The following is a 24926-nucleotide window of genomic DNA, read 5'->3' as shown; positions in this document are numbered from 1 at the left end:
TTTCAGCAACATTAATTTGTAGAAAAGAAGGCTTACCAATCTCAACTTCCTTAGCATACTTTGGCCGAAATGCCAGCTTTTTTCAAAAGTACTTGTTTCACCTTCATACCTATCATGTTTCTCCCCATTGTAGTTGGAGTAAGTACAACATACATATGCCAACTCATCATCATTGTAATCAACAAACTTTTATTTAATTTTTGTAACAATGAAAATAATTTTATTTTCTATCCATGAGAAGTTGAGATGCCTCTATAAAGACATGCGAAGTCGTGTAGGAACATTCCTTCAATACAACATGTGACTTAAACTTCTATGATGGTATTGTCTTCCTGAGTGTGCCTTCTATGACTGTCATTTCAATAGGTATCATAAGAAGATGTCAATGGGGTCAGATTTGTCCAGCATTGACTGTCCAAAGATCCTGTTAGGATAGACTCTCCTCACCCAAAGTGCTTCTTTTTGTCCTGGAAGAGTGAAATCTTGAAGTTCAATTTGGATGATAGAGCTGAAAGTGCCTCCCTAGAGTAAAAACAGTTTCTGTGTATAATGAAGGCACATAAACTGCTAATTTGAGATTTTTCAAGTAATAAAAAAAGCCTTTGAATTATTTGGCTTTCTGGTAAATTGGGAGGCCTTCCTGATCATGTATTTTTCCAACTGGCTAGACATGCAAGACAAAGACTTGTCAGTCTAATTTAAACCTAAATTCGGCCCAAAGTATTGATGATCAGTTTGTTTTTGTTACATAATATTTTAACTTTCCTCCTGCTTAATATCATCAAGGTTGCCTCCCATTGATAGCCTTGAAAGCATTCCTGGGTATCCTGTCAAAGAGAAGTAATCCTGATGCCCTCTCTATGCTCTCTACTGGCACTAAGAAGTTCTTGAGAGGTACGTTGTTATCAATTTTATCATTCGGCATGACGTAGGACTCCAGGATGAGTTCTCCCTTGTTCGTCTCACAAGCGATGACCTTGAAGAAGTGGGTTGGCACGGCAACATGGTTTCGACCAATCACCTCGTACTTAACATACATCTTGCCGTCTGGCTCTTTCCTGTTGGTGAAATAGTAAACAATATCTGTTTAACTGTTTTCCTGCTGTGTAACTCCATAAACATTACAAATTTGGTTCTGAGAGACTACCATAGCAGGGAGAAGGTTAAAATTAACAATAAGCTGGTTCACAGTTTGAACTGTGCATGCGTGAGGTCGAAGTTCAACACCATAACAGTTCTTGTCTAGACTATACATGTACAGTGTTTTGTTTATGTCTCAGTGTCAGTCAGCAGGGATTTTAACTTTTACATGTAACCCGCAATGCGTCACACTGCGCATGCTCAGTTTAACCATGAGTTGGCTTTTACTCACAAATCTACGAAGTAAAAGGATCATCATCCTTGTCATTGTAGGACCACAGGAAGAATACTGTAAATGCAGAAATGTTTGCTGGGATTTAATTTCATGGAAGGGAGAAAATGGAGTGCTTGCGGTGGTTTTGAGTCTGCATTTGAAACAATAGTATTGCTACCATGAACCTTGAACGACGACATCAGCGATTGCTACAGTCACACCAAAAAAATCATAAAACTTCTACATTAACTACCGCAAACATTTCTGCATTAATTTTACAGTAACTGATTCTAATGGAAGCTAATTGTGGATCCCAATAAAGTCAAAGTCATTACCTTGGCAGGTAGAGCGGTCCAGTGCAGACGTAGACATTGTTGAACTGTTTGGTCAGACCTCGGACATACTTCTCCAGCTTATTCCATGCGTCGCGATTAAACCCCTCCCCTACCTGTGGATAGAATTCATACCACTTCAAAGTAAATGTATGAGTCTAATACGATTTTAATGTTAGCCCATATAAGGATAGATACGTTTACCATCTCTACTTCTGATATGAGAAAAATTAGATTGCTTCTACAAACACAGAAAAACACTATCCTACCATTTTCTGGGATATCATGTCAAACAATGACGGAAAGGATGGAAGTGGTACAAGATCTCAAGAAAAATTGTCTGAGAAAGTTGACCGATGCAGCACTTCAAAAGTTGCAAGAAGGTCCAGGTAAGGTTCTGCGATGAAAAAAAATCAGATTGCTCCCAACACACAATGACATGGAGACCACTGTTCCTGTGACCATTTTCTGAACCATCAGACATCATAGGCTCTACAAGGCAGGCTTTTGGGGGTTTACAATGTACTTTTCTTTCTGATGGAAAATCAGTTGTACTGTACTTTGTTTCTTGCGGCTGGCTACAAAAGACAGAGTACAAATTACAATAGAACTCACACGCCATCAGAAAGAAAAGCACATTATAATCCCTTAAAAGCAGCCTTGTAGAGCCTGCTAAGGAGGCTATGTAAATCAGTTGAAAAGGTCCCACCTGAGGAGAGATGTTGCTCAGGTAGAAAGTATCTCCCATGGCGGTCTGCGAGTGCCTGTGATTGGCTGCAGCCGCCAGGTGACCACGATCGTACCCGCTACGCTTGAAGTCCCAATTGGTCGCTCTGAAATACGGATGAATCGTCTCGTCCTCCTTAAAGTCACACTGCTGTCTGTCCGAGTCTCCCCTTATATGGGAGGAGGTGAGGTGTTCAAACACCCAATGAGGGTTCCTGTTTCTTCTGTCGTAGGAAACGACATATCCCTCTCGAGACTTCAGGTCTGTAAGCCCCGGGAAACCGTACCTCATGATCTGACCGGCTTTCCCAGGGCTGGTTTGAGGACCAGGAGTAGGGGTGACTGGAACAAGATGTCCTGGTACTGTTCTAGTATCAACTTCATCACTTGGAGAAGACGTTTTTGCCAGTACTGACGGAAGAGGGAGCGTTTTTCTTTCGTACTGAACTCCGAGCCATACTCCAACGCCGATAGACGTCACCGTGGTGATGGCAGGGATGAGGCGAGACTTGACAGCTGACATAGAGGACATGTTCTCCTCAATTTTATTGGAGACAGGAATTTACCTAGTGTGAACACAAGGAAACAATTCATCATTCATATATCAATACACAAAAGAAGATGATGATACAATATCAACCGTGCATATGTTTAGTACTGACGGCTGCCAACGAATATGTTGCATACGGATAAGTGACTGTGATGGTTTAGAATGATAAAGGTAGATGTATTGGGATCTACGTAAAGTAAAACGTCCTTGAAACAACCTGAGCTCAGCTGATCGTCCACAGAACCAGAACTTAACCTTTAACCTTTATCTGGAGATTTAATATTTCCCGTCATGCTATACGTCATGACGTCATTAAAAACCAGAAAATGGCGGCCGCAGCAGCAAGGTGAGAAATCAGAACTTCTTTACCGATGTCTGGCCCGATTTTCCCCTTACTTCTAAGATAGTTCCTGAATTCGAAGCTTCTGTCAGATGTATAGGAGATACCTAAGACTTATCTGATAAAATTTCATAGTGCGAAAGTGTTATTGTTAGGAGATACACCAGGAAATAAGTTGAGCTATTTTTTTTTTTTACGAAACCGAAACGTTTTGCACAGACTGTGACGCATCTACCAGTATTCGAAAAGGAAATGATTTTTGCAAAACAGCACTAAGACACCCGAATTTAGCGGTCAAGGATCATTCAGAGTTTACGTTGAGTAAAATTACTAGTCAGTGTGTGCTGACAAATAAAGCTTTTTAGCTATGTTATTGTTCACAAGAAGATTGTCAAAATTTCCTGCGTACTTTCCTTTTGTGTACAACAGAAGAGGGCCCCCTGGCGCCAACCGTGTGTGTTGTCCTGAGCACCCAGACGCTCACCTGATAGAAGACTACAGAGCAGGGGACCAGATCTGCTCCGAGTGTGGGCTGGTGGTGGGGGACAGGTACGGAATGTATTCTTGTGGCTTATACTTCTTCTTAAGTTTTTGTAACACAATTTGTAAAAGAGTTCGGTCTGAAAAAATAATTGAACATAAAAAGCGTGTACAGTATTTAGGTGGATCACAAATTCCATTTCATTGAGCCCACCTGATATAAAAAGTATTTGCAAACAAATAGAAAACAGAACATTTTCAGAAAAGCTGTTAATTAGAATTTAGATATGATGCCATAAAACATAAAAGGTGAATATTTTACGTGCACCTAGATCAATCCATGAACCAGCTTACTGGAAAATACTTAGTGTAAGCAAGGAGGTAACCTCCTTGGTGTTAAGTGGATGTTGAAATTGCTGAAAAAGGTTGATAATGAAAGACAAGAATACATGGCTGCGTATAACATTCAGTGATTCTTTTGATGTGATAATATTGTTCCATCCCTTCCCAGGGTTGTGGATGTCGGTACAGAATGGAGAACATTCAGCAACGAGAAGTCAGACAAGGACAGGTCTCGAGTCGGAGCTGCCGAGGTGAGAAATTCTGAAATTCTTTTCCTTGCTTCACAGTCACAGTAAGGTCCCTCTCTTAGGTGTCAGTTAGAATTTCAGCCTGCTGTGGTTAAAAAGGTATTTGGCTACAATTTTGTAAGTACTGGATATGGGATTAGATAGCAAGAAGGTTAAAACTGAAAAGTGTAAAACAGAAAAAGAACTATCACCAGCTTATTGTTTTGTTATTTGTGTTACCTTTTTGGAAAAATAATAATATTGAACATGTTTTTGTCCTTCCCAGAACCCCCTGTTGAGCGGCGGTGACCTGTCCACCATGATCAGCCGACCCTCGGGTTCTGCAGGGTTTAACGATGACGGCAGCGCCAAGTACCACAACAGGAGATCTGTAAGTACCCGATTTTATGTCAGTACAAAATTTGGAGCTGGTACAGTCAAACCTACATACAAGGGACCACCTGTACACAAGGACCACCTGGCCAATGTGACTACTTTTTGGTTGTCCCTTAGATAGCTTTCATCATTAACACAAGTATTAAGAAGCCTGTCTATAGTTGCTATCCCTCCACATAAACCAAATTTTCTTGGTCTCTCAGGTTATTATTAAATTTCTTGTCACTTCAAGAGTCCAAAAGAGAGAAATTGTCACTAAGGCCAAATGCCAATTGTATAATATTGCTAGTGGTAAACAAAGGTGTATGTATGCATTAAAGTATGTCATGTATATGTGTGTACATGTATTTGACATTATGTAAACAAGGTCATTTCACATGTGCTATTTTCTGCCTCCAGATGTCGAGTTCTGACAGAGCCCTGGTGAACGCCTTCCGAGAGATCACTGGCATGGCAGACCGCATCAACCTGCCCAGAAATATTGTGGTGAGTCATAACCTACTAATGATAGAATTTGAGACAATGACAACAAGTGTGCTCTTAGCTTATGTCTTACATTTAGTCTTGATCGTGATTATTATGAGATGGTTGAAATTCTAGCTTGCCAGACTTCTGCGGTTGACAACAAAGATCATTATAATTCAAGACTGCTATTTCTGATAATAAACCTTTCCAAAAGACCTGTGATTCTTTAATTTGTTTAAGATTTTTCCCTACTTTGTCGTTAAAACCAGGACCGGACGCAGATGTTGTTTAAACAGGTGAATGACCAGAAGAGCCTGAAGGGGCGCAGTAACGACGCCATCTCAGCAGCCTGCCTGTACATCGCCTGTAGACAGGAGGGCGTGCCAAGAACATTCAAAGGTCTTCATCACATCTAGTCCTTTTGAAAACAAACTGTAATAGGTGAAAATGAATACCTAGTTTCAAATAGGGGATGTCCCTCGGATAGGACGTTAAATGGAGGTCCCATGTTTGAGGAGAGCCACACCTTGAGCATGTAAAAGAACCCACCACACTTATATGTATCATGTGATAACTGATGGTCTATCTGCTAAGCTTAGGACCTGGGCTTTTGCATAGAGAAAAAAGAAATCCAAGTTAACAACTTAACAGGTTGGAAGAGGCATTTAATCACATCATGTGCTAACATACTTGAGCTATAAGTATATGTTGTGTATAGAAGTTAAACATCATGTAGCCTTTGTTTAGCAAACTATCATCTTAACATTCCATAATCAAACAGTCAGCATAAATCTACTTTGAATGTAACAAAACTGATGCAAAGGATAATCATTGTTTGTAGGCATGAGGTGATGTGTAATTTGTCTCCTTGTTTCTATCTTGTCCCAGAAATCTGTGCAATCTCACGAGTGTCCAAGAAGGAGATAGGACGAGTCTTTAAGTTAATCCTGAAGGCGCTGGAGACAAGTGTGGAGCTCATCACAACTGGAGACTTCATGGTGAGTTCAACTTGGGACTAACTTATAGTACAGCATGAAGCTAGGGGACTCAATCAGACAGACACACACACAGACACAAACAGACAGACACACACACACACACACAAACAGACACACACACACACACACACGCACACACACACACACGCACACACACAAATCGTCTATTTTTCCTGTCTCACCAAGGTTAGACATGCTTGCACATACTATAATTGGATGTCCTGGCTTGATGGCAGACCGCCAGGTGCCTCTGTCCTGTGGGTTAACACTATACAGGTTTAGGAGGTGAAAGTCTTCCCTTTTGTAGCCAGTCCATCTTTTGTATGAAGTATGAAATTTAACTCTTATTTTATGATGCACCTTAGCACCTTAGTTCCTCCCATGCCTGTATACGATATTACCACCGCACAACATAGATCAAGCATTTGTCATATTATTGTTTTGTTATATATTGTGATGGTATAGTTAACTAATGTGGCTCTGAATTGCAGTCTTGCTGTACCATTTGATATTGACATTTAACTTAAAAAAAGTGTGAGTGAAGTTTGTACAAAGTGATGCATGCCTGTTGTTGTGCCTCTAATGGAATTCACCATCTTTGTAATCCTGTGAATTTTTCTTGTCTTATTTCCAGTCTCGGTTCTGCTCCAACTTGAACCTCCCGAGCCAGGTCCAGCGTGCAGCGACCCACATAGCCAGGAAAGCTGTGGAGCTGGACTTAGTTCCGGGGTCAGGATCTCATCGGCTTTACACTCACTTACTTTGTTGTGTAATCATCACACGGTCAAAAACTGAGGACATTCTTGTTGCTTATGTGGCCTGCGAAATTCAGCTGTCTTGTTATTAGAACGACTGTCTTTGATCCTTGTAGGCAGTTGGCTCTGGCACAGCCTGCTTGAAAAACCAATCAAATTCTTAAGACTACCTAAGGCAAATATGACCGTTACATGGTTGTGGCTTTCTCAACATAGGACAGTTTTGTCACTTGTTACAGAGATTTTACAAGCACAGTCTTTTTTGTAAAATCCTTTTTTGTACATTTGTATTGTATTGGAGATGATTGCACCAAACTGCATGGATGTGAAAGTGTTATTAACTAAAACGTGTCTTTTCACAGACGAAGCCCCATCTCAGTAGCAGCAGCAGCAATCTACATGGCATCACAAGCCTCAGAGGAGAAGAGAACTCAGAAAGGTAAGATTTTCGTTCCTTTGAAATCTTTATACTATGGACTGATCCTTACTGTCCATTACAATTAGCGGCAATCGTAGCAGAGAGGTAAACTCGAAAATGAAATCACCGCAAAAGTTTAAACATTTACAGTATGCCATAATTGTTTAGTCATATGTTTAGTTCTCAGCAAGATTTCCTTTTCTTCCAATACAGAAATCGGTGACATCGCTGGCGTGGCTGATGTTACGATTCGCCAGTCGTATCGCCTAATCTACCCTCGTGCCCACGAGCTGTTCCCTTCAGACTTCACGTTCCACACGCCCATCGACCAACTTCCACAGCTGTAGAACAGCCAATCACTGTCTTAGACAGCTTTGTAATACACCTGTCACACAGTCAACGAGCTTCGGTCGTATTTGTTAATCCCCAGAAGTTGCCGAATTTGAAAATTGCCAGAGGCTCAAGCTAATTCTTCACCTGAAAATCTATCCCACCACGTGAACAGGGCTCCGGGACCTGCGAACATCAGCCGATCTCTAAAAATCACATAATAATTGAGAGAACATCAGGCATCTTACTGCCAGAAATGTCATTTAGAGATCGCTGACTCCTCGGTTGATCGATTTTCGTTCTGTGTGAAGGGTATAAGGGTTAGAAGAAGTATTTTTTTTATTACCAATATTGTTATTCGATATCAGTCAGTGAATCTTTTGATCCTTGGCAGTGTACGGTTATGTTACATGTATGTCTACAAATAAATACATCTTTTCAGTAACTATGTAAGAAACGCTACTCTTATTTATAAGATAACATTTTCAGCTTACGTATCACAGTATAATGCCTGTTTTCTTGCAAAGAGGCATGTAGTTTTTAATAAGAAAAAAAGTTTAGATATTGTTCCAGGCATTGTCGGTTAAAATTTTCTTTGCATCCTATGCTTTCTTTTGTCACTCTCCTTTTCAGTCCATATCAATTTTTCACATCACTCCAAAAATTCTGAAAAAATACTTCACTTGAAGTTGTAAAACTAGCTTTATTTACCAAATGTAGCTGTAAGTCAAGTTCATTCCAGTGGTTGTCATAACATATTTGTAATGTTACATTTTCAAATATATATTTTCTTTATAGCAAGGTATTCAACTTTTCCCAGGCTATGTTTATATACTAAGTCTTGTAGGACTATACCACCAGATTAAATACACCAAACACTTTTAAGTCTGTAAAGAAGGTTTAATGACATTTTTTTTCTGCTGTTTTGTCTTCAGTTGAGCTTATGTTAAACATTGTAAATGAGGCTACCACCTCACTTAACTTTCTACCATCATGTACCTACCATTTAAAGTAAATGATCATGAATCTTGTGATACACAATTGAAGTAAAAAGATATGAAGCTGTCATTGTAGTTGTCATATGTAAAGGCATTTATTATCATATAGATTCTTTTACTTGCTCTAGATGGAGGTCATCTTTTATATCAATATAGACAGAGAAACAAAAGGGTATCTACATGTAGCTACATTCGTACTTGCTATTCCACAGAAGTACATTTAATAAATGTTCAAAGAACATCATGTGTGGTTTCCGTTATGTGTACTTGTGGTGTGTAAAGAAACCGGTTTCTTAACTGCAGGACTGCTACATTTGTAGTAAAATTTTTGAACATTATGGACATACACTGTACTGTGAGAATGTAATCAACTTAGTACACAAAGTATATGTTACATACATGGAAAGTTTGAAGTCATAAGCGGATTGGGCCAAACCAAATTCAATTGATAATTTGTTGAAAATTTGGGGAAAAAAGGGTCTTACACTATTTAAAGAGTCTCACTAGGATGTTTGATACAAGTAGGATTTTATACACAAAAAATCTCTTGTTTGCCATGATTGTTTTTATTTGTTGGCATCTTGATCCGGCTGTTGCGCATTAATTTCCAGTGGGAGAGGGAACAGCCCGTAATCGCCCTTAACCCTGGGTGGGAACGTGCGAGTGTTCCAGTTGTTGTTCTCCTGATATCTGTTCAGCCAGGGCGGGATCTGGGTGTAACGTTGGTACAGGTCGTCCGCGAGCTCCCCGCGCTGGATCCCCACGAACGCTCGTCTCAGGATCACGATTTTGTCGTGCAGCTCCGGGAACTGCTCCTCCCACTGTCGGAACATCTCCGCACATCGCGCCCGCACGGTACCCTGGATCCTCTTTTCTATAGCTGAGAGCTAGAGAGGCACAGAAGCCGGAGGGTTACTTGAAGAAACACGATGAAAACTAGGAAGTGATCATGATGACTTGACAATGATGCAGAAACTATTGGCAAACTACCAAGATCACTGTTACAGTAGTATTACCCACTAGTAATACCTATTAGTAGTACCTGCTATCCTTTGAATATAGTACTGTTGTGTTGCATGTGTAAATTCATTTAGATATATATAGATACCAGCAACAGATATACCGTTGCCCAGCCTTAACAAAAAGCACAAAAAGGAAGGTCCAACAACTTCTCAACTGCAGGGGTAGTGTTCCCAGAGTTGTGTACACAAAACATTAGCGTGTGTACAGACAACGGCATTGACACAAATTGTAATAGATCCATGTATATTGTAACTGACCATGGTTTTGTTGTCCAAAACTCCATACATTTGCAACTGTCTACCATCTTTGAAATATTAACAAATACTCAGAATTTAGCAACATTTATAAAGTTGTGCTAACATGCTCAGAATTTCATGACAATTTTCAGCTTGCCATATCTCTCCTGAGCTTACATTTGTAAGTAATCTAATCAAAGTAGAATTTAACCTTCTCCCTGCTACCAAACCCAATAACCAATACAAAGTTGTTGCCAAATAGCTTGGCTGGCTGAAGGTTAAGAAACAAAACAGATTTTCAGGGTAGCATGACTGGTACTTACTTGCTGTCGGGTGAATCCAAGTTCAAAGGCGAGCAATTTCCAGTCATACCCAAGCCTCTTGGCCAGCCAGCCTGTGTAATTTTCCCCTAGTTCTGTCAGGGAAGGAAAGAATCAGACATTTGTATGGGTCAATGACATATATGTGCACATACATATACTAATTAAAGAAATGACGCTCCTACTTTAGCTTATTGTTGGGGTGTCACTTGGTATAATATTAAACTTTAGAAATCTGCAAGTTTAGCTGTATACTCAACATCCAACAGTATCTTATGAGCCATGTAGGTTGTAGCCTAGCAAGTGGCCTTGTAAAAACAGAATGTAAAACAAATCTTACCATCCAGACAACCAGTTTGTTGCGCCTCTCCCATCTTTGCAGGGATGTTGCAGGATTTTCTAACTTAGACCCTTCAATATGTAGCTGTTAGCAACAACAGTTGGTAAGTATGCAGTACACAGGGCTCTGAGATTTTCATCAGGCATAAGATACCTGACTGCTACGTATACCTGACAAGCTTAAGGTTAGACAGAAGGTGTTGCATGGCTACTGTGGCCCCCTGGTAACTACTGCCTATTCTATATGGCTATTCACATGCATCCTACTGTTACACGCACATTGATTGGGCAGACAATAGGAAAGGCTCATGTTTCTGTTAGTCAATCCTGACACAACCAATCAGGAACAGTCTGCTATAAATATAGACTCAAAGATATTGCATTCCCACTGTAATATAAGTAAAGTAAAATGAATGAATTTTTAATGAGAAGGGTACATTGTATAGAGGTGTTCCAATTTGAGCAAGTATTGATGTAAGAAGACATGCAGCATGAAATATTAATGAGGATTCTGAAATCTTTATTAATTGTCAATGCCCTAATTTTCCAGAGGACAAAGCTGAAACGGTATGTTCATATTAGACACAGTCGTCCAAGAAGTTAGATACTGACTTGAAGTAATGTTTCAGATGGGGACAGCCCTATGTTAGGGCCAGGGCAAGGGTCAGGGAGTGTTGGAACAAAGGTGTATGTATCAAAAGTGGCCCCTATTAATCACTGCCAGTACTGCACAAAGCAATCCGACGCCATCTGATGTTGTGTGAAGACAGCAGTATTAAAGTTTGAGGGGATAGTTTTATCATCCCAGCTTGATCGATGAAGCTCTATTGGTCTTGCCATGTATTGGTGCTGTTTTTGTGACTAATGATCATTGTGGAATGATTGAAATGCTTACTTTATACAAGTCCTTGTTTTGTGAAGAGCAATCAGCTTCAGCTGTATAGATCAAAAGCGACCTCTATTAATCACTGTCATTACTGCAGTAGCATTGCGCCAGTACTGCAGTATCATATCAACGTGCACGCGCTGCCGAACTGCAATTATGACATCAACAGCCAGGTAGGCTGATTAAAGGAGCTCAATGAGTTTTCAATCTTGATTAAACTAAATTATTTATGTATTTTCTTTACACAAGGCCTTAGCAAGTTATCCATATAATTTACTTGCCGTGGCCTCACTAGACAACTCTTCATTTAACTACTCGTCTATTTCAGGTACTAGGTGGAAGCTAGAAACAAAACAACAGAAGATGTTAAGATATCGATGCAATAATAGATTTTGAGTGTTTGTGTGTTTGTGTGTGTCTGTGTGTGTGTGTGTGTGTGTGTGTGCGTGCGTGACTGACACTGTGTGTTTGGGTGTGACTGTCAGAGAAGTCCGGCCGTCACCGTGCTCAGATACATTACGATCTTCCACCCCAACAACTGTTAAAGATCCTGTCCGATTTCCCATGACAACTTTTGCCTTTTACCTAACCGTCCGCTGATGTGATAAACACCTGGACACAAGACCACAAAATTATGTGCGACAGGGACATACAGTCATACCTACAGCTTTCTTCTTAATGAAAGAACAATGATCAATAGAGGATTTAATGTCTATCATGTGATAAACTGTTCTGCCGCAGCCCAATACATGAGTCTGGTAAACCCAAGTTGATACTGATAAACCTATGCACGACTGTTTATTGGCAAGATGGGGACTTTTACAAAGGAAATCGTACTTTAATCACAATCTTCTAGATATCAAACAAATTATCTGACAGCTTAAATTGTTAAAATCTATCTTACATGAGAAAAATCTATACATACATAGATCTCTACACTTCTGAAATAAGAGTATTGACAATTCTAAACGCGACAGTCAAAATCACGTTTTTTATTCAAGAATGACCTCTAAATCTGTTAACTAAATGCTTACATCAACAAATTTTGTGACGCCTAAATGCATGGATTCATACAGAGGATCAATATATTTCTAGTTCCCTACAAAACTATATCGATTTCAATCATCAGTAGAGCAGTCAGTAGTTAAATGGTGTCTGGCCCAGTGGTGACCCGTACATAACCGCTCTGTGTAACCACTAAAGAGCAAACTGTCCTTATCATTGCTTTATGTAGGGGTCAGAGGAAGTTATGTCTCCTTGTAGATATCTACAGTTTACCCCGCGGTGACATGCAAAAATCACCACTACGGAAAAGGTAAGCATACATAGAAAATATTGTTGAGCTATGCTATGTTACATACAACGGGTTTAGAGATTTATCTACAGACCAATATCTACAAAGGCTTTAAAGTTTACAATATGTGCATTGCCATCTGAGGAATATATATAATTGGAGTCACGATTTGATCCAACTTTACTTTCCAAGAGATTACTTGACACAAGATAAATCATTAATGGCTAACTTGAATTCGTATTTTCACAGTGCCTTGGTTTTTGAACGAATTGTTAAAGGGACGCTATCTGATAAATTATATTCAGTGCGTAACAATGCATGGGGACTCAAATGGTAACAACATTTCCACTACGTATATCATTGATGAACAAACCTATAATGAGCCCCATGACATCCCCGTATGAAACTATTTATCTACAAAGAAATTACGATACTTTCTATACATTACAATCATGTTTTCTCCTGCCTGTATCTTAAATACGTGATATTCAGACAATGACTCCGGAATACAGCTACATCTTTGGAAAGTTGCCCGCACACAAACGCCCACGCCTTTACCGAATGAACTTCGCCCAGCAGACTGGCTGAGACACACAGAACTTTCTTTTCATCATATTTCACATAGAAATTGTACACGGGATATTCTGACATCGTAACACGATAAAAGGAAAGTTCTAATGTTCACCTCATATATATTTGTGTCTTCTAGAGGTTTAAACCAGCGTTAAGCTGTCTGTGAGTTGGTCTGTCTCTAGGTTCTTGCCAGTAAGGAAGATACATGTCGTAATGGGCCGTCATGTGTATTCTAAGGGCACGGTCAATGGTATCGTTCTTTTTTATTGCTCCACGAAATTAAGCTCAATCAATCAAGATTTCAAACAGAACAGGCCGTTTGTTGCAGTCCGTCTCACGCGTCCATCCCCCGTGAGCGCCCAGCTCGTCGTCCATGTACTGTCCACCTCACGCGTCCATCCCCCGTGAGCGCCCAGCTCGTCGTCCATGTACTGTCCACCTCACGCGTCCATCCCCCCGTGAGCGCCCAGCTCGTCGTCCATGTACTGTCCACCTCACGCGTCCATCCCCCGTGAGCGCCCAGCTCGTCGTCCATGTACTGTCCACCTCACGCGTCCATCCCCCCGTGAGCGCCCAGCTCGTCGTCCATGTACTGTCCACCTCACGCGTCCATCCCCCCGTGAGCGCCCAGCTCGTCGTCCATGTACTGTCCACCTCACGCGTCCATCCCCCGTGAGCGCCCAGCTCGTCGTCCATGTACTGTCCACCTCACGCGTCCATCCCCCGTGAGCGCCCAGCTCGTCGTCCATGTACTGTCCACCTCACGCGTCCATCCCCCCGTGAGCGCCCAGCTCGTCGTCCATGTACTGTCCACCTCACGCGTCCATCCCCCCGTGAGCGCCCAGCTCGTCGTCCATGTACTGTCCACCTCACGCGTCCATCCCCCCGTGAGCGCCCAGCTCGTCGTCCATGTACTGCCCGTCCATGAAGGACGTCTCCTGGACGGACTCGCCATCGTCCCCGCCGTCCACATGCACTTGCACCAGCTGGTACCCCTCGGGAACGAGAACGGTGGTAGGGCCACGTGACGACTGCCGGCCTATCGATGAACGTCTGAAATGACATAGAACGGAGGAAATTGTATATACATATGTTACAAAGATATCAAAACCTGACGTTCTGCTGCAGTACCAGAAAAAGGCGCTTGGGGACCATAATTGAACTTCTCTTTTGTTTAACTTTCGACACACCTAAGCGCCAAATATCATAAAGATTAACCAACAACGTCTTGAGTTATGCCGTTCACAAAAGCACGTACTGGAACAGACACAAAAGGATACTAAACTTTCTAGGCAAATGTAGTGTAGAAGTGTTTTGTACTTGAAGCAAGTATGAAATGTTCCAGATTGCCATACTTTATATTCATTCTCACAGAAATGATTAATGACTTTAATGCTACAAAAGAACACAAGACAATCGCGTTGTCCATACCTTGATTGCGAGTAACTTCCCACAGTTTTTGCTGTTGGCACCGCCATGAGTTTGGTTCCAGGCTGCGGGGTGTACTGCACTCTTCTGAACCTAGGGGGCGCCATGGGCGGCGTCAGGATCACTCCGTCGTAGGGGTTCATGTACTGCCTCACGGGAACGTACCTCACGTTGGGGGAGTACATTCCCATCCTCTGGAACGGCATACCCATTCCCCCGTATCCCGGCATACCGCCCATAGCTCCCGGCATTCCGCCCATCATGCCTCTCGGGCCGGCATGGTTCATGGGAAATCGAGGCATGCCGCCGCAGCCTGTGGGTAACCTCCCGTTGGGGATGGCCCCCGGGTTGCCCCTGCCCCTCCCCACCCCTCCCGTGGCACCCGCGGCGTTCTCTGTAGTTTCAGCATTGCCGCCTCCTCCTCCTCCTCCATTCTTCGCTATAATGAACAAGAAGACACTTAGACAAAAGCACGGAAGATAAACATTAGATACCATAAACTCCAATAAAGATATCAGATGTAAAACAATACAATACAATAATGGAATCTCAACAAAAGCACCTGCTCCGACACCTGCTAACCTAAGGTATAAACATAAGTTACACAAATATGAAATGGTCTGTAAAACATCTAAAATGACATTCTAAATCTCAACCATGAATCCATTTTATAGTTTATTGGAAAGGAGTTATTGAAAAACGGAACGGCGTAAAGCTTTTGTATATATCCTACTATTACTCGATTCAAGGTTATTTCTTTGGACACAACGTGTCCTAGTTTGCGCTAGGGAGTAAATACCATCTGCTTCTACCTATCATTAGTAGGTATATGTGCAGAAAAAGGCTACTAAAGCGTTGCAAGTGGCGAAGCCGGCATGAGCATAAGTGTTTAAAACGTGCAGCAAAGCGGTATCAAGTGAAAGTTGACAGCCAAAGATCATCTACTTCTAATGTAGGCAATTATTTTAGAATGGGGAATGCTCCTATTCGTCATACACAAACTTATCATCCTGATAAAATGAAGCACACATACACACACACACACACACGCACATAGGTAAGGCCAGACTACACAAAGCAAGCGTTCCAAAGCAGAGCAAGTGATGCTACACTGCGATGGAAAGTAATCCATACTTACACGGCCCTGTTACACATTCCATTCAATGATTGAAGGAAAGACAAATTCGTTCATTTCAATCGTATCAAATCTTTAAACATCAACTGCAATGTTTATTGTAAAACATGGAAGAATTTGCAGAAGAGCTCTACATAGAATAGTAAGTCAAACCAACATTAAAATGTATAGGAAAAGGATGTTTTATTAGAAAGATTTAATTTGGTCTACTTGCACTTAAACCAGATCAAGAAGTTACAGGTGCTGGAGTGAGTTACTTACCCGCCGACATTTCGTAAACTTTCTTCTTTCCTTCGGTTCTTTCCTACAAGGAAGAAAATATAAGATAAAAAAACAATTTTTCGAAAGACCACCTTTTCCGTGGCTTCGTTGTCAAAATGGCAAGTAACAATTTCAATAGCGTACATTTGGAAATTTTGAAAAGTTTGTATTGATGAAGGTATGTCCATACTTAAAACTATTGTTAACAAATTGTCGCTATGTCGTTATAAGTGACATGCAGTATCGTTAAGACTTACATATTGTAGCTGTATCCTCAAGTCGTTGTTAGCTTCTTTGTATGATTTTAGGAGAGATTGTAGGTAGTAGATTGCCATTCTGAAACATAATGTCCAAAACGTCAGTCATTTAACCAAATAACATCTTATTTGTCATAGCAGCGTTTGTGGTACAAGATATCTCTCTAATGAGGCAGATATTGCAGGTAATAATAATGGTTTATTGGTCAGAAATTACCCGTGGATTGGCAGCCGGTGCTGAATTGCTGCGGGGTTTACAGTCATATAATACACAACAGATACATATTTGCTCCACACTTGCACTTTGTGAAACTGTCGCAAGGGTCTAGGCGGCTGCCATTCGGCACCAGCAGGTGACCTCAATATGACCTTCCCCAATCTAAGTCAGGTACCCATTCACACCTGGGTAGAGTGAGGAAAGTCATGTAAAGTGCCTTTCCCAAGGGCACAACATCGGGGCACATCGGGGTTTCGAACCCGGGACCTCTCGGTTCTGGGCGAAACACCCTACCGATTGCAAGAGCAATCAGGAAAGCTGCAAGCAATATCAGTTTCCCAACTAAACGTTGTACGACTAGAAAGAGGTGAGCCTTATAATTCTAGTAGACGTGTTGATGTTTAATTGATAGCCAGTAACTCATGACTGACTATGAAGGCCCACAACGACAACTTTAGTCTGCGCAAACCATTTCGTTGTCGCAGGAAAGGTTGTCATTGTGGGCCTTCGTACCAACAAGGTACCTACATTAGCAACATGAAGAGCGGGATCATGACGCCTGCTGTGCTGAGGTACGCCATGACAGACCTCATCCAGGGTGGGAACTTCTCGTTCACAGTGTCGGAAATGATGTTAAATATCCGTTCCTTTCCACTGTAAACAAATGTCAACGTACCGTTAGTGAGATTCTTCTACATTTGATATCAGATGTCAAATCATCTATGTAGTCTGGAAGTCAGGCTGTAAATTCCAGGGCCTACACCGGCCGGCTCTTCAGCTACAGGGAATTTATCAAAGGGTGGTCATCAGGGGACTAAGGAAGAATTCAATAGACCCCTTTCCAAACTCCGGCGCCATTTTGAATCTGCTCTCGCGAGAGTACAATATGGCGCGAGTGCGCGTGATATGAACACAGGCGGTAAGAGCACGGGAACGGTAATAGCTTAACAACGGTGTCCCCAATTTACTTGGGGGCATATTTGTTTGTTTCCCCCTCGAGCTGATTGAGGAGCTGGCTTGTTTAGACCCTGAAAACTGGCTAGCAGGCTACAAATCATCTGGCTTTCGACAGAAGTTGTACATCACCGAAACTGCATCTATGATCAGAAGGTTGCTTTACAGTTACGTAAGATAGTTGACAGAGATTGAGTTGTGAATAAGTAGGAAGTAGTTACCTGAACGGACCACAGTTCCTTGACGGTTCTATAGAAACCATCACATACCCTGTCGGCAGCATGCTCAGAAACAGCATGATGAGCAGCAGGACGAGATAGAAGTTGTTGGATCTGTCAGAGAAGAATTTAAAAAGCTGCTCATTTTATGCAATTATCTTACACCAGATCGCATAACGTAAGCACCTTTCAAAGCAAAATAATTGAAGTCTGAACACAACAATCAAATTTCATGGTTTCATACCAAACCGTTGGAACATTCAAACTTGCGTACTACAATATTATTCAATAAATCAGAACGATTTTAAGTTACAGTTCATTCGTCTTCTTAAGGCGTGAAGCTGTATTATCAATAAATCGATATCACTCTCAAGTTCACGTCAAGTGAAGGTCATTTCCATTTCACAATCTCAGATGATTGATAATCGATGATAATCATCGATTGATAACAAACATTTATAATTGTCTAACCTTCATTAACGGATAATCATTATCGTTTGTTAAACTATAAAAAACGCTTTCTTGTCTTGGGTTGAGTTTGACCAAGCTTACAAAAGACTTAATCTAAAAGAGGAAAACTCAGGCAATACGATAATCAGGTACTAATTGATATACACATACGTATAGAAGTACACAACGTGAGTTTCCTACCTAGAAGCGCGGAAGACCCGCTCATGAGGAATGTTGCACATCATGACGGCCCAGCTGCGCAGGTACATCAGCCCAATCAGCTTCAGGACGTTCAGTGCGGGTAGACTGGGGGCGAAGAACGCACCCATCCTGGAAAAGGAAAAGTATATTTCATCAAAACTTTATCGAAAAATATTATAGTTATTTGGCTGTTGTAAAATCATACATGTAGATGAACGATTTATCATGTTTATTGCACTAGGTGCTGAATAAATAACTCTCAGACTAATAAGATACGTTTGAACTCGTAGGCACTTATTGATATTCATGAACGCTACAATTGCAACGATAACCGTTAGACTCAGGAGCCATACATACCATATCATTCCTTGGTTGTATATTAGATGCAGGACATTGTCGGCAACACCAAACTCTGCATAGCCGGGCTGCAACAGAGAGTAAGGTCAAAATTGTTTAATTGACACAATAGCCTTCTCAAATTTCCCTCGGTTATTTCATGGCGGTTATATTAGGTAAAAGAAGACACAACTATAGGGACGTTCATGGTTCCAACTGCGCATGTGGAGTGAATGTATTGTGGGTTATGTGGCAAAAATGATATCTACTGAGGCATAAACAAAACACCTCTGCACGAAGTCTGAACAGGTGTAAAGCATGGTCAAAAAAGAACTGTTTACAAGTTACGGACCTTCACCTTTGACATATTACCCACAGTGCATCTCGCTGCGCATGAATCCTTAGAACTATGAACCTCCTTATATATATTCTTATTAGAATAGAATATATCATAATTTCGATAATTGAGATTAAAACAACTCACGAATCCTGTCTCCAGGTCCCAGCACCAACAGTAGTTCGCGAACCGCACGAACAGACCCCGCAGAAACTCCAGAATGAATGTTGTGACGACGGTGGCGATCATGTCAAACACGGACAGTTTGAACATTTCCTGGAGAAATATGGAAGAATTAGAGGAAGAGGATAGATTACACGTAGTAACTTACCTCTATCAGGTTGTGCATTGTTTGAATATTTGATATAGCATGACACATATTTCTGATTCAGTCTATGATTGCCGTCCCTACCTGTCCAACTATTGTCTCCCAGCACTGCTCCTTGATCCCTGCCTTCTGTGCCAGAATGTCCGCCATGGCGGTGTTGTTCATGCCTATTTCTGCCACGGCCTCCCGTATGAGTGACGCTGCAGTTGCATTTTGAGCCACCAGGGTATTGTTGTAGGCGGCGGCCTCCAGGGCTTGCAATGCTTCACGAGCTTTGCGGGCTTCGTCGGCCTATGTGGAAGAAAGCAAAACTACTGATAGCTAATAGCTGCCATTATTACGGATTTAAGGCTAAAAGAGGTTGACCTAGTTGAAATATGTGTCCAGACGGTGGAGGTTCGAGGCCCACTCGGGCACGGTGAGAGGGGTTGCATCCATCACTTCGTTTAGTGACATGACGACAGTAGTAATAACATGCTAAACTTTCTTCAACACTAAGGTATTCACGGATCAAATTTTCAACGACCACTGTTGACTTCTTCAGGATCAATGAGGAAGAAGACAGCAGTGGTCGTTGGAAATTTGATCCGTGAATACCTCAGTGTCAAAAGAAATTTTAGCATTGCATTATCATGATTACTACCAACACAGATGAGCTTTCATGATAACGACCAGTATTGTGTTTCTACACGATACCTAAGGAGAAAACAAACTCTCTAACACTTACCAGGTTGTTGACCTTCTTGAAGAGCGCAATCATCAGTGTGTAGAGATTGCCAAGATTTAGGACCATTACCCTGGTAACAATCAAAATAAAAGATAAGTCAACTTCAACTACAGATTTACAGTCAACAAGTCAGAAAGGATGGAATTAAAAGAAATATCAAACATGCACAATGTCACAAGCTGCACACTGATAATGAGCGTAATAGTTGATAAATATCTTAGTTTTTTATGGAGGTTCCATGTACACAGGACGTACCTTGCCAGTGACCACCGTAACATGACGCGTGGATGATATTTCTCCATCTCACCAATCAGGTCGAAGAACACTGGAAACACCATGGTGATGATTGACACCACCATAGAAACCTTAACAGCAAGTACAAAGACAGAGGTAAGTACCACACAATTGCCAATCAATGTATCATATCTGAAGAATCTAACGTCAAATATGAAATACATGATCTTGTGATGATAATGACCAAGTTCTATGATACGCATACGAATTCGGCGTTACCTCATTTTGTTCCCACCATGACAACTTGGAAGGGTCCATTTTTTCAAACTGTTCGGACCGTTCCACCACTAGCTGGATGGCATACCCCGATCCGGCCAGTAAAATGGTAACCAGTACGTTGGCCAGGAGTCGTAGAGAGATTGTGATGTACCTGAAGTAAATGTGAAGCATAGGTTTGGTAAGAATTGATATTTGAGATAAAAGTGGTGTAGATTTTTGTTGCTTATGCTCATGGTACAGATCAGATACGAAGTTATGCTTCATATTTAATTGACCTTGTGTTACTAAAAATGGTACCATGATGAAATGGTATACGTGTCAAGCAAAGTGTGTAGCAAAACGATTATGTTCAAATAGATAAGGAAACAAGCGTAAGGTGTGTCCCCGTCCAAAACGAACTGCAAAACTGAGGATGGCATAACATCATCAAATATAATGTACCAAAAATACAACAACACTTATCTTATGAATTTTACAAATTATATTCTTTCTAAAATGGATCACATTCTGCAGATATAATGTGCTGGTAGTTGGACAGCTAACCTATTGTCAAATGAGCTCTTACAAGTAGTACATACACCACCTCGTTCATATAGCCCAAACAATGACATAAAAATCAACAACCAAAATGAATGAAGGACACAAGAGTATTCAGCTAAAACTATAAAGAGAGTTCGATAAGATGAATCTGTGAAACTGAAATGGGAGGACATGAAAATCATTATTTGCTGTAATAAAAAAAGAATTGCAATGCCTTTCAAGAGGGACATGTGAAAATATAGGACCACTCAGTTGAACTTAGCAACGATACATATGGTTGTCCTAGATTATCGTATAGTTAATACTAAATCAGCATGCTTAATTATGCTGCATCCTTAGCGAATCATCTATTCTGGACCAAATGGCATGATAAGGGGCTCAATTAGCCATGGCTTACAGAAAGCAGTAAAAAATAGTAGTGTGTGCGAATGGTGTGCTTTCAAACAATGACGAAGTTAAGGGGAATGGATCATTATGGATGTTCAGGGCAGTGCTCGAGGTTAGATCGTGCAGCTCGTCTGACAAAACCGGTGAAAGAATAGCGAAGGATCAAGTTTCTGAATGGCAGGGGAGCTTGGATAAATGTTCCAGATGACTCCATTCATCGTCTAGCGTTGACGTTGAGGGATGTTTCACTGGATTGAGGGCGTAAATGTTGCAAGCGTAGGTTGTGAGGCAGAAATTGGCGTTGGGAACTAGAATGGACTGGTCTGGCAAAGTACCAACCTTTCCTTCTTTGAACTGACAGTCCCCAACACGAGATGAGTCAGGGCCAATTACAGGGAAAAATCGAGATACGTTACAATCAAGTTTTTCAAAAATATAGATAAATTTCTTTGAAATCTAATGGGCTTGAAAAATTACCACACAAAAAAGTCGAGCAAGTTTAAAGATGTATTTAGGCTTGATACACTGTGCTGTAGAAGTTGTATATCTAATTGCGTCTATTTGGTAAGGGATATCTTGGATACCTGTAAAATTTCACTGAAAATCTCAACATTTGAATGGCAGTGGATTCTTAAATGCCAAGTACATTTCACTCCATACCTTTGTTCGTCTTTGTTTTTCTCCTCTTCCTCCAATATTGCCTCCTGTACGATCGGGGTTCAGCATCAAAAGTGTTATCAACACGAAGTGACATGCTAATCAGGCATCCAATCAACATCAACAATCGATGGAAATGAAACGTAAGTGACAGAACAAATACATCCACAGTTAAGAATCTCTTTATAGATGTAGCAACAATAACTAGGATCATCTGAAATACAAATGCATGACATGGAACTGGGCAAACACAGACACACAAAGACACACAACACTATCACAAGCCACACAGTGATCAGAAACTGATGGACAAAGATAACTGACAGATGAACTGATGATGGCACAAAACAAATGTTTGTTTCCACAGGTTTGGTAGACGTGCTCCACAAGTCTTGTCATTATGTCTTTGCTGATCGCAGAGCGATACGTATTCAGTAATGGTTAAAATGACAGAATCGCATCAGGTCTAAACGTTTTGGGTTTCCATGTTGACAACTTAATGTGTGTATCATAGCAGAGAGTGTTGGAAATGCAAACTTTTCAGTGGAAAATTGTACATTTGACAGGCAATCAAATCGACCATTACTCAAGATGCTGTAGGTCCAATGTTGAAACAGTCTATGGAGCACATCTACAAACAAACAGTCTACAACAACGAGGCTGCTTTCACGTTGGAAGTGATCTTACTCTCAGCCCAGTGGTGATGGCAGCCACTTTATTGTCGGCCGTCTCGGTGTTGCCAATCAGGTAGTCCCATCCGCAGAAAACCTTCCAGCAGAACTGGAACTGATCGTCAGACGTGGACATCTTGCTCATGCGGGAGTTCTTAGCCATTCTTCAAAAGCGTTACGCGGAAAGGCAAGAAGATGTACCAAGGAGATAATCAATTTGATGTCGTTATCGTAATAGAAAGTTGATTTGAGATAGACAGGTTGAAAATTATTAAGATTTGTGTTTTCCGCGATAAGAATTGAAATCTATGCCGGAATCTATCGCACAATAGCGTAATATGTCACATGCAATACAAGTACAACGTACGGCGAACAAAATCTATCAAAAGCAGATTATATTTTGACAGCAAGAAGTATAAAAGATACTCACTGTCTCAGAATGACCGCAAAGCTATATACAAACGTGATAATTCCAACCAGGAAGTACGCTAGTGGCAGCTGATACCCGCTGCCGATGGACTTCGCGTTGCCATAGTAACCGTAAAAGAGGACAGAATATTGTAGATAACCCTGAAAATCAATAGATATCTTTTAATTCCTTGTTATCATTAGATATGGGGTATATGATATACTGCGAACATTATCCCAAATCTTGATTGTCACAGTTAATATGTGCCTTAGTCAAATGTTTTGCCGAGTAAAACCCTGTCGTCTCATTGCCTCCAAAAGAAATTGACCGACTTCAAAACATGAACGTAGTTTGTATAACGGCCTATCGGCAAAAAAAATCATCGATTATGTGTGATGAAAATTAGAATATACATTTTTTATGATTTTCGTGCAGGGATTATAAAAACCATAATACAGACAAGATTTGCAAAATTTCGTCTGAAATGTTGTCCGTAATCCGTATCATGAGGGAAAACAAATATCAATACATCTCGCGCTCTCATGCCTATTATGTATTTATAGCAGAGCATTGCAATGTAATATAAAACAGATAGTGCATGTAGGATTTTCTTAGCCTCCATAGCAGGCTATCTGGGCCTTTTTTGGCTCATAATATAATGCTGATGACTTCTTTTTGTACTGGGTCATTTGTGCAGCCAGCCCGTAACCATTTGGCCTGAGAGCCTGCTAAGGAGGCTTGAGTTTTCTGACGTACGCCAAAATCCCAAATGGTTCCGATATGCGCTGCTCGGTGACGCTCGTCCTTCGGGACAGTCTTCCTTGGAATGGAGCCGTACGGGAAACCTGCAACAAGCTGTGGAGGGATATCATAATACTCGTGGTTACAAAACCGGCTTAATGTGCGGTTTTACAATTTCACAATGTTCTATCCAAACAAACCTTTATTTCTAAAGTGCAGCTACTAAAAAAAAGTTGATGTGTCAGTCTGGTAATGTATCGGTCATCATAACTACCAATAGAAAGCTGGTGATATCCACAAAGACATTGAGGAATCCGAATGTGTTCCAGTTTAGTTTTTTTTGATTGTCAATGTAGTAAATCAGTATATCAATAATTTATACATTGCATTTCAATACTGACCATCTGCGGAACATCTGCGGAAATCGCCACTCAGTTTTCAGTATCTTAAAGAAATCTAGATTTTATCTAAAAAAACAGCTGGGTTTTTGCGACCGGCATCACCAATTGAAGAGGGCCTGTGCCAAAATGATAACCACTTCTCTGGTGATCCCATTATTTTGGCAGATTCCATATTTCAGTGTAGAATAGCCCTATTATCGTTAGACCTATCAATCTTTAGGAGCAAAAGTGGGTCACACGTGCAATTGAGGACCACTGTGTTCTGCTGCAAATCAAGTGTTTTGGTGCACTGGTAATCATGACAATATCTACAAGCAATTAAGATGTATACGATGATGGTATTGAGACATTTATGGTATCTCTTTGACGTATGATG

At 41.0% G+C, this 24926-nt stretch overlaps 5 protein-coding genes across 6 annotated transcripts in view; 1 reads left to right on the top strand and 4 right to left on the bottom strand.

The window, feature by feature from the left end:
- Nucleotides 1-677: 677 nt before the first annotated feature.
- On the bottom strand, nt 678-3225 carry LOC136441230 (endonuclease G, mitochondrial-like). 2 transcript variants are annotated; one of them, XM_066437396.1, is made up of 4 exons: nt 3180-3225; nt 2396-2978; nt 1690-1802; nt 678-1058 (listed from the first exon to the last, which is right to left on the bottom strand). In XM_066437396.1, the coding sequence occupies exons 2-4, from the start codon at nt 2942-2944 to the stop codon at nt 782-784; spliced, it is 939 nt and encodes a 312-aa protein (XP_066293493.1). In that variant the 5' UTR covers nt 2945-2978; nt 3180-3225; the 3' UTR covers nt 678-781. The 2 variants fall into 2 exon arrangements, with proteins under 2 accessions (XP_066293493.1, XP_066293494.1); XM_066437397.1 differs by lacking the exon at nt 3180-3225 and having other exon boundaries at nt 2396-3026.
- On the top strand, nt 3206-7852 carry LOC136441229 (transcription initiation factor IIB-like). Its single transcript, XM_066437395.1, has 10 exons — nt 3206-3308; nt 3732-3851; nt 4294-4375; nt 4638-4742; nt 5147-5233; nt 5482-5611; nt 6101-6210; nt 6845-6939; nt 7328-7404; nt 7597-7852. Exons 1-10 carry the CDS (start codon nt 3289-3291, stop codon nt 7728-7730), a joined length of 960 nt encoding a protein of 319 aa, XP_066293492.1. The 5' UTR covers nt 3206-3288; the 3' UTR covers nt 7731-7852.
- Nucleotides 7853-8647: 795 nt separating this feature from the next.
- LOC136442480 (uncharacterized) lies at nt 8648-11178 on the bottom strand. The gene is made up of 3 exons (XM_066439356.1): nt 10631-11178; nt 10294-10385; nt 8648-9598 (listed from the first exon to the last, which is right to left on the bottom strand). The coding sequence occupies exons 1-3, from the start codon at nt 10662-10664 to the stop codon at nt 9278-9280; spliced, it is 447 nt and encodes a 148-aa protein (XP_066295453.1). The 5' UTR covers nt 10665-11178; the 3' UTR covers nt 8648-9277.
- A 2332-nt stretch (nt 11179-13510) lies between these two features.
- On the bottom strand, nt 13511-15819 carry LOC136442096 (uncharacterized). The gene is made up of 3 exons (XM_066438721.1): nt 15813-15819; nt 14814-15249; nt 13511-14435 (listed from the first exon to the last, which is right to left on the bottom strand). The coding sequence occupies exons 1-3, from the start codon at nt 15817-15819 to the stop codon at nt 14252-14254; spliced, it is 627 nt and encodes a 208-aa protein (XP_066294818.1). The 3' UTR covers nt 13511-14251.
- Nucleotides 15820-15965: 146 nt separating this feature from the next.
- Nucleotides 15966-24926, bottom strand: part of LOC136442352 (transmembrane channel-like protein 3) — a 36037-nt gene continuing 27076 nt past the window's right edge. Inside the window, exons 9-23 of the mRNA XM_066439160.1 lie at nt 24165-24263; nt 23430-23569; nt 23016-23163; nt 22332-22375; nt 20745-20895; nt 20487-20596; nt 20232-20301; nt 19589-19795; nt 19324-19452; nt 18861-18928; nt 18504-18632; nt 17856-17966; nt 17209-17334; nt 16464-16542; nt 15966-16249 (exon numbers count right to left, since the gene is read on the bottom strand). Coding sequence (XP_066295257.1) covers nt 16199-16249; nt 16464-16542; nt 17209-17334; nt 17856-17966; nt 18504-18632; nt 18861-18928; nt 19324-19452; nt 19589-19795; nt 20232-20301; nt 20487-20596; nt 20745-20895; nt 22332-22375; nt 23016-23163; nt 23430-23569; nt 24165-24263 — 1662 coding nt within the window. The 3' untranslated portion in view covers nt 15966-16198. The remainder of the gene's footprint in view (nt 16250-16463; nt 16543-17208; nt 17335-17855; nt 17967-18503; nt 18633-18860; nt 18929-19323; nt 19453-19588; nt 19796-20231; nt 20302-20486; nt 20597-20744; nt 20896-22331; nt 22376-23015; nt 23164-23429; nt 23570-24164; nt 24264-24926) is intronic.

This window comes from Branchiostoma lanceolatum, chromosome 9 (assembly GCF_035083965.1).
Source record: "Branchiostoma lanceolatum isolate klBraLanc5 chromosome 9, klBraLanc5.hap2, whole genome shotgun sequence".
NCBI lineage: Eukaryota > Metazoa > Chordata > Leptocardii > Amphioxiformes > Branchiostomatidae > Branchiostoma > Branchiostoma lanceolatum.
Note: the sequence above shows the minus strand (reverse complement) of the source record. Positions and strands in the feature narration are given on the sequence as shown.

What these genes read in the sequence shown, in the direction of transcription:
- LOC136441230 (XM_066437396.1), bottom strand. Translation starts at nt 2,944, where the DNA reads ATGTCCTCTATGTCAGCTGTCAAGTCTCGCCTCATCCCTGCCATCACC. An exon ending in TGAGCAACATCTCTCCTCAG is followed by an intron (nt 1,803 to 2,395) that starts GTGGGACCTTTT and finishes TTCTATCCACAG; the next exon opens with GTAGGGGAGGGGTTTAATCG. An exon ending in GGACCGCTCTACCTGCCAAG is followed by an intron (nt 1,059 to 1,689) that starts GTAATGACTTTG and finishes TTTCACCAACAG; the next exon opens with GAAAGAGCCAGACGGCAAGA.
- LOC136441229 (XM_066437395.1), top strand. Translation starts at nt 3,289, where the DNA reads ATGGCGGCCGCAGCAGCAAG. An exon ending in TCACAACTGGAGACTTCATG is followed by an intron (nt 6,211 to 6,844) that starts GTGAGTTCAACT and finishes TCTTATTTCCAG; the next exon opens with TCTCGGTTCTGCTCCAACTT. An exon ending in GGAGAAGAGAACTCAGAAAG is followed by an intron (nt 7,405 to 7,596) that starts GTAAGATTTTCG and finishes CTTCCAATACAG; the next exon opens with AAATCGGTGACATCGCTGGC.
- LOC136442480 (XM_066439356.1), bottom strand. Translation starts at nt 10,664, where the DNA reads ATGGGAGAGGCGCAACAAACTGGTTGTCTGGATG. An exon ending in ACAAACTGGTTGTCTGGATG is followed by an intron (nt 10,386 to 10,630) that starts GTAAGATTTGTT and finishes CTTCCCTGACAG; the next exon opens with AACTAGGGGAAAATTACACA. An exon ending in TTGGATTCACCCGACAGCAA is followed by an intron (nt 9,599 to 10,293) that starts GTAAGTACCAGT and finishes GTGCCTCTCTAG; the next exon opens with CTCTCAGCTATAGAAAAGAG.
- LOC136442096 (XM_066438721.1), bottom strand. An exon ending in GGAAGTTACTCGCAATCAAG is followed by an intron (nt 14,436 to 14,813) that starts GTATGGACAACG and finishes ATGTCATTTCAG; the next exon opens with ACGTTCATCGATAGGCCGGC.